At 44.3% G+C, this 8308-nt stretch overlaps 1 protein-coding gene across 1 annotated transcript in view; it reads left to right on the top strand.

Annotated features, from left to right (window-relative positions):
• Positions 1–389: 389 nt before the first annotated feature.
• The window catches only part of RUNX1 (runt-related transcription factor 1), a 183361-nt gene continuing 175442 nt past the window's right edge, over positions 390–8308 (top strand). The window contains exon 1 of the mRNA XM_009328026.1: positions 390–518. Coding sequence (XP_009326301.1) covers positions 390–518 — 129 coding nt within the window. The remainder of the gene's footprint in view (positions 519–8308) is intronic.

The following is an 8308-nucleotide window of genomic DNA, read 5'->3' as shown; positions in this document are numbered from 1 at the left end:
TTTCATGGGTTTCCTTCTGCTGACATTTTATCCATCTGTGTGGTCTGTTCTGAAGTTTGATGTGCTGTGTTGCTGCAATCAGAGGAGATCCAAGGATTCCCCAAATGCTTTCCCTTGAGGGCACTTGGCATGAGACTTTGCCAGGGAAGAAACACCTTTGAACAATGTTCGGTTGTATGTTTTCAGAGATGAATAGGCAGCAAGTAGCATTCAGAGGTTCAGTCTGGGAAAGATATCCCTGCCCCATTCACTGCAGTTTCTCAAACAGACCCCCACACACCTCCGGCTAAGGGCTGTTCACTTACGCTGCGGGGCAAGAAACTCATATGATATGAATTGACAGTGAAATGTATTTTATCATTGATCCACTGGCAAATTGGCCTAGAAAGATGACGATGCCACCTTGTTACAAGGGATTTGCTCCTGGAAAGAGCAAGATCACTCTACTGTTGATGGTGAGTAATGTGGAGCAAAGAGAAACAGAGCTCCAGGATATCCAGAAGTTTCCACCGGTCAAGGTACTGACTGCAGTAGGATTTGGAAAGATTTCTTCCCCGGGGATCCCACCTTCCATTCCAGGTCTTTGTTCCACATCACTTTTTTCAGTTAGGTCCTGGCAGGCCAACATAATCCCTCCAGCAAAATGGAAACCTGCACCAACTTTCCCTGATCACCTTGAATGTTCACTGAATCTAAACCAGGAGGATCTACTTATTAAATAGAAATATCGGAGGTAGTGATTGGGAAAGCATACACTGTTGCCATGATTTATATTTTGATGCTACTGGGCATTGAAACTTTGGGAACAGGGACTTCAAAAAAATTTGATAGGTGAGTACACACTATGACCAAGAGTTTCAGAAACAGCTAAGGGTGCAGAGTGCCTCTGTCTTCTTATAGCTTCTATGAACCAAATTAAGGGGACTTAATTTTCAGAAAGGACTAGACTTCCTATTGCCAAATCTTTCCACAGGCTTATGGTGGGAGTATGGAAAATCATTAGCTGCTACCAACAATTTTCACCATCAAGTCTACAGGAGACTTTCTATCTGAAGGATTATTTCAATAAGATCACGTTCCCTCCCAAACCAAAGAGAATTGCTCGTTTTTCCTACAGGTATACTAAGTTCACAGCGTTAAACCTCTGTCAACACAAAAAGCAGTTTTGTATGTTGTTGCTTTCTGTGTTGTGGTACGACCTTTTTTATGTACATGCTTGTAGCCTGGGGTAAGAGGGCTCTGGTATGGTATTTCAGGGAAGGTTTTCCTCATAATTTCTAGGACTAGCGCATAAAAGGTTGCAGATATAAAGGTGAAATTCTGTTCTTGGCAACTCTGCGCTTATAACGATGTAATTCCACCGAAAACTGGCGTTTTCCTGTATTTAGCTACTGAACAAAGAGTAAAATTTAACAGAGAGCGTTGAACATGATTCAGTGCTTGTAAAAACAGAATGAAGACTTTTCATTTGCAAGTTTCCCTCCCATTCTAGTGTCTGCCTGTTTATTGCTATGCACTACCTTGAGGCTACAGGGAATCTTGTACAGCTGTCATCTCAGCTTTGTAGGTTGGCCAACACATGACAAGCTTATTAAGTGATGTGAACAATGCTCTGTTGCTAATGACTGGACCTCTCATCAACTCACACTCCCATTCTATGATTCACCAGCACTTCTTTCCTTTAGGAGCAAACCTTAAATGAAAGTCACATTACAGTTAACTTTCATTAACTTTCTACAGGGTACCTCATCCCTCTGACAAACATGCATACGCTTAACACATTTTTTTAAAGATTGATTATGGCACCACCAGCACATCTGTATTATCAGGTATACTGCTATTGGGTGAAATAGTGGCCCAATATAGTATGATCTACACAAAAAGCAAGACTGAAGCTCTTCTTTATGGAGCAACCTGCCTAAACCCTATCTTGCTTTCAGTCCTTTTATCTGTTGCATGAGTAAAGGTGTGGATGCTTCGTGGGTGGGAAGACTGTAGTCTCTGGGAAAACAAATGCATTCTTTGCCTGCTCAAGAGATTTTTCTCATCACAAAAATGTGCCCAATGCAGCAGCCTCTGGCTGTTTAGGAAAGCCTTCAGTCGCTTTCAGTGGGGGCTAGATCAGACCCAGTTGTGCCTGTCACTGAACGGCCATGCATGTGTAGAGGCCAGGCTGTTTGCTGGCCTTTAGGCAAAGGCATAAGATACAGATACTCTTATAGTCACAAGAAATTTTATTGTAATCAAAAGAGGGTATAGGTTTGGGATTTTTTTTCCCCAGCCATTGCCCCGTCAGGGCCCGTCAGGATATTTGTAACAGATGTAATGCTGGAGATGTGCTGTGGCTGACAACAAGAGAAATTTAAACATTGTTTTGCAGGATGTACCCAATGCACAGCTGCCCTCCACTTCAGCTTAGCACATCTCCAAGCCAGCAGTTAAGACATCGAAGCATTTCATGTTGAGGAAAGGGGAAAAAACCCAGACAGTGCCATGAGGAGCGCATATGGAAGAAAAGGCAAGTAAATCCAGCATGAAAAAATGAGGTAAACTACCCATTTGACCACTCTTTCTTTTAAGCTGTTTCTCAGGATGCAGTCATAGCATCAAACCTGTCCTTCAAAAAGTCTGTGACAACAACTTTTTTACACTAGTTCAGGGCAAATTGTCACTTCCACTCTCTTTTATTTAAGGCTGGATGAAGAACGGCACTCCTCTGCTTTATTTAGTGGTAAAGGTTCATTTATATGATGCTACATCCCTTTTTCATGAATGTCTGGCTCTATTTTCTCTAACAGAGTCCACCTGACCTCACTGCAATTCCTGCAATACTCGTCTATTTCCCTGACCAGATTCTTCCCTCTTTGAATTTATCTCCGACTTTTCATTTTCTTCTAGCTTCTCCCTCTCTCTCTTTCCTACTCCTCTTGACTTTTCTCATGTTGTGAAATTGCTATTGCAAATGGATGTTCCTCAATCTCTTGTTCACCCTTTTACACCACAGCCATCTTTCCTCTGTGCTGCCTCTTACACCCAAAAGGTCCTCCCAGATCTTGCTTGTTAGGCATCTTCCCTACTCCTAATCACAACTACACAAAATGAGTGTACTAACCGTGATCAGACAGGGCAGGGGGAACAGTTAAAGCTTGTTAGGAGTGACTTTTATTAAATACATATAAAGAAACGTGGTGAGCATTTTTCAGCCAGGTTCCTTTAGCAGCTGGGTACCTGAATCCTTTGTAGAGCATTTGGAAAATCTTCCCTGGGAATCTGTTTGCTGTTTACAGGGACTGCACTGGGCGGGCATCCATCCATCTTTCATCCTGGATCAGACCGGAGCTCGGTGCAGAGGCAGTCGTAGGCTATTTTGGTAGAGGGCAGTAATCAGGTGCAACTCCCAGGCCACCAGCTGGTTCACCCAGAGCCAACTCATGTCATGGCACCATACTGGGAAGAGGTTGGCACAGCCATAAAAACAACAGCCTTCCCTGAGAACCTGTTACCAACTTCAGATTTAACGTATCCATCACTCGCAATGTGCTGATATTCTTACAGTGAGAGTGCCCTGTCATAAATGTTAAAGACTTTTCTGACCAATTAGACAGAATAAGGTAGTTTTGCTAGAATCCCCTGTGAAATACAGATGTCAAGCACTATTCTCTAAGCCCAGAGAGAAGTAACAGATAAGTAATTTGAAGTTTTATCACTAAATTACCTGGATTACTTCTCTTTCTAAAGTAGCTACTTCTTATTAAGTAGATATTTAATTTCTCGTTTTCTACATTTATAGGAAAACAATGAGTTGCTTTGAAAAATATCACTAAGTACATCCTAAAAAGTAAACAGTGGAACAATAGCTTATAACAATACCTAGACAATCTTACCAGTGTGCCTAAAAACATGAAACAAAAGAGATGGCAAACCCTGCAAAATTTTCCCCCGCTTGTGAGTAATCCCACTGATCCCAGTAAAACAACTCACATGAAGAAGTGTAAGCACGTTACCTGTTTCACTGAGTTTGCTGCGTGACTTTACTGACAAAAGTTCAAATGCAGTCCTTGCAGATTTAATCCAAGTTCAATTCTTGCCACTGGTTAGTGTCAGGATATTATTTACCTGCCTCGAGCTGTTTCTCTATTTTGTTTTCATCCAAATGGGGTTTTGCTGCTGCAGATATTGAGAGAGTGTAAAGTGGTGGCACTTGTCAATGTAAAGGGTGGGCTGGGACTCTGGCTGGAATTTGCTCCCCAGTAGGTGAGAAAAAAAGAAAAAAAGGTCTATAGGGTGGGGAGTTTCTTGCTTTTGCCAGTGTGCACCACCTCTAATTAGTCACAGCTGTGTCTGTCCCCAGGGAGTAGCACATCCCTGGCACTCACTGGTTTTCACAGAGAGTTTAGGGGCATGCAGGACAGATCTGACTTGGGGCTGGCCTGCAACCTTTGCAATATTTGCCAGGAAATTAAAAATGCTCAGAAGTTTTATGTGAGCTACTATGTGCAAACATCTTTAGGTGCTTATCGGGGTTTTTGAGTCCTTTCCTTTCCCGCCCCTTCCCCGCAAGTTTCTTGTTATTACTTTTTTCCCTGCTTTTCTGCCTTTTACCCCACTGGCCACAAGCATTTGACTCATTTCAATCCACCAGCAAAAGGCTGATGAAAACCCCTTCAAACTCTATTACTGAAAATAAGTTATTGGAAATAAATAAAACAGTTCTTGTATCCAGGTAGAAAAAGGACCAGAAGTGGTGGAGTGATACTGGTCAGGTTTCTGTACCACAGCACTCTGCAGCAGCACTGATGTAGCATTTTTGGTATGGCTGCAAAACAGGAAGACCAGAAGGAAACTGTTCATCATAAGCTTTTTTTTAGCTTAGTTATTTAATCTGGGTCAATTTTGAAATGAAAACCTAAAGCATTTTATTTTGAAACTGCCAGAGTGAAACGTTCGGGTGTTGTTTCAGAATGTTTCCATGCTCTCCTCTGCTGTGTTGACTGACAGCCTCAATTCACAGACAGATCCAGCTCCTCTGAAATGGCATCTTTTGGTGAATTTTCTCCTCCGCATTTGTTTTAATTATTATTTTCGTAACCCTTACACCTCATTCACAAGGTTATGAGAGGCCACCATAAGCCAGAGCTCCCTGCTGATGGCAAACGAGTGCCAGCAGCTCCAGCTTACTACAATACCGGTTTGCTGTTCTGTAACTCGTGCTCTGCTATTCCACAGTAATTTTGCAGGACTGCCTGGCCCATGACATTCCCAGCCTCTCAGCGCTAACTCAATAAGTGGTTCAGACTCAAGGTTTCTAATGCTGCCATTCAATAGCATTCACCTTTGACACACAGCGAGGGTTTAGCTTGGCAGCTGGCAGTTTTTTCTTTTAGAAAGGCTGAAAACTTGAGGTCTCCTTCTGACACTGCTGGATAGAGGGAGACCCACGCAGGTGTCGGAAGCCTGAAGCCTTCACTTTGGCTTCCAGAAAAGTAGGAAGCAAGGGAGAGCGTTGAGGGAAAATATAAATTATGTATTGAGCAAAATACACAGGCAGCTTCTAAACTCCTCTCAGTTTCCTCTTTGCAAGATCTGTGCCAAAAGCCTTAGCACGCAAAGTTGTGACAGGGAGAACCTGGGTCGTGTTTCTTTTGGGTACATTGGGGGTTGGTGAGAGGGTTCTGTGAAGAGCAGCGTGGTGTGCCTTGGCTGACTAGGGCCTTTACCCAAACTGGAGTGTGCAAGATTTGGAGTTTGCCCTTGCCCGCTAGCCTCAAGGAAATTTTTGGTCCTCTCACTGTGAGCATGTGCTTTGCTTTAATCTTGCTCTGTCCCGTGGACAGGACAAGCGGATGTAAAGGAATGGCATTCTCCCGGAATTCTCCTGCTCCAGCTCGCCTCGGCCATTTAGCACTTGTCCATCCCTGCTCATGTTTAAACCCAACCAGCTTTGTCCGGGGCTGGCCAGGCACACCATGCATTTCACTCTCTGAAGTCCAGGCTTTGCTTGTGATGGAGCAGAGCAGTGGAGTGCATCTAACACGCAGATTATGCCCCAGGGTCGAACATATCCTGCTGCATTGAGACGCACGGTGTCTGTCTGGAAGATCTCAAGGGATTAAAGCCAGTCTAAATTGAAAGGAGGATGAAAACTGAGAGGCTGCTATCAGTGGAAGGAAGGAAGCCATTGTTTACATACAGCCGGTCACTTGTAGGGCAGATGGAGAGACTACGCGCCTCCCTACATTGTTGTGTCAAACCTCAAACTGTAAACCTGACCTCCCAACACCTCCTGAGAGCGGCCAAAATAATCCCTAAATCATTCCGTTTTGGGCCTCTCAGTAGCTTGTGGGATTTTGCAGCCTGCAAGGTGGCTGGCCTCTGGGGCATACCTTGGTGGAGTCGGGTGATTGCTGTGCTCTTGTGAGGGGAAAAAAGTCAGTTTAGATGTAGAGACTGATAAATCATAACACTCAGAGCTTTCCCTGTGTTAATTTATCATTGCTACCGGTGAGACCTTAAGTATTTGCTCTTAAAAAACTGGACTTCTGTTGAGGGTTTGAGGGAGGGAGTGGTGGTGGTTTTTTTCCAAATTTTGGCAACCTTATGAGATTCCAAATGGGATCTGTTGACCAAGACTTCAGAGTACATACATGACTGGTGTCAGGGCTTGTTTACTGGAGGTCACGTTCCAGCCAACAAGGCCACACTTTGCAGTACTAATGCAGGAAATACAGTACACCTAAATCTTGGAGTCCTACCCCATACACCAAATTAAACAAATGACTACTGGCATGATAATTTGATCTTTCTGTTGTCATGTGGTCACTTGTTAATTTGTTTCTTGATGTGTCAGCTTCTAGATCTGACTGGTATTACTCCCTGAAGGTTAACCGTTATCTTGCATCTTATTCAGAAAGCAAAGGATATCTAAGTACCAGTGACATGAGTTTTCTAAGGGCCTCTGTTTACAGTAACTACAGGACAGCTTTAAAAAAATAATTGAGACCCATTAACAGTAGTGAAGCTCACATAGCAACATTTGGATGCCCTCCTTGGGGCATGAATTGTGAAATGACCCAGTTTATTCCTCTCCTCTGAGCAATGCCAGCTACACTAACAGTACATTTTGACATAGATTTATTGCAAGGCTGTAGGAACAGCTGATATGCACCCAGCATAAAATGGTACTGTGGTACATTGAGCATTGCCAGCAAACCTTGCCCACTTTTTTAGGATTCATGGCTTCTCTGGTGGGTGTAGCAGTGACCTGGGAGAAGAGTCGTCCATCCTCCCGCTTGAGTGTACCACAGTCCTTTCCTTGAAAATTCAAGGTGCTTAGACCTTAATAAAGCATATTCCTGTGCACTATTTGCAGCTGACTGTTGGCAGAGCAGAGACCAGAGTGGCAGGCTACATGTTGAAACAGTCAGGCTTTTGCCTTGCATCATCTGCCCTAGCTATGAGATGACAAAACCAGCCCAACTGTTGCTTGTCGCATAGCATAGCTATGCCACAGCCTTCATGGCAGATGACTGAGGTGAAGGTATTAACATAGCTGACATTCGCTGTGCACTGGCATGCTGTGCTGCCAGGCACTGCCCAGAGGGCTGCGGATGCTCACGGCACATGCTCTAGCTGTCTGGGTGTCCATCCCAGCCCTGGCAGCTCTCCTGCCCCAGCCTGTTGAGTACTAGACAAAGAGAAATAAAAGGCAGCACAAATAGTGATTTAAGGCTGTGATCGCTGCTGCTTTCTGAAGCAGCCAGGGACTAGAGCTCCTGCAGGAAAGGTCTCTTTCCCAGATGCCAAGAAAAAGGGTCAGAAATAAGGGGGTCCGATTTTTCCTTGCCACAGCAGTGAGCTTGCCCAAGCACACCCCTGCAGCAGCCTGGTTCCTCGGGCTCACTGAAATACATTGCTGTTGGCCTCATCTCAAACTTCTGATGTCATTTAGAATCTTCATCATACATCCTGCCTTTGGGCAGATATATAGTCACAGATAACTCAGCACATTATGTATCTCTCCTGTGTCCCTGACTTAAAAATCTCTTTTTCATATGGTGACAGATCTGTCTGAAATTTGGGGGCCTGGCTTACACTCAGGTGAATGTGCCGTAAGGTCCAGGTTCTGCTCCCTGACCAGCCGAGTTAAACCTGTATAATTAGGTTCCTGGGGCAGTCACCCTGAGAAAGTGAAGCTGAAATTAGCTTATGTGCTGGCCGAACGTACGGCTGGTTGCTTGACTTCCAGCCGCGTCGTACCCTGTGGCACAACCCAACCGCGTAGGCAGTCGAGGGAAAAATGGAGCCAACG

Source organism: Pygoscelis adeliae, unplaced genomic scaffold (genome assembly GCF_000699105.1).
Source record: "Pygoscelis adeliae isolate BGI_AS28 unplaced genomic scaffold, ASM69910v1 Scaffold154, whole genome shotgun sequence".
In the NCBI taxonomy this organism is placed as follows: domain Eukaryota; kingdom Metazoa; phylum Chordata; class Aves; order Sphenisciformes; family Spheniscidae; genus Pygoscelis; species Pygoscelis adeliae.
The sequence above is the reverse complement of the archived record's forward strand: the minus strand, read 5'-3'. Positions and strand labels throughout refer to the sequence as shown.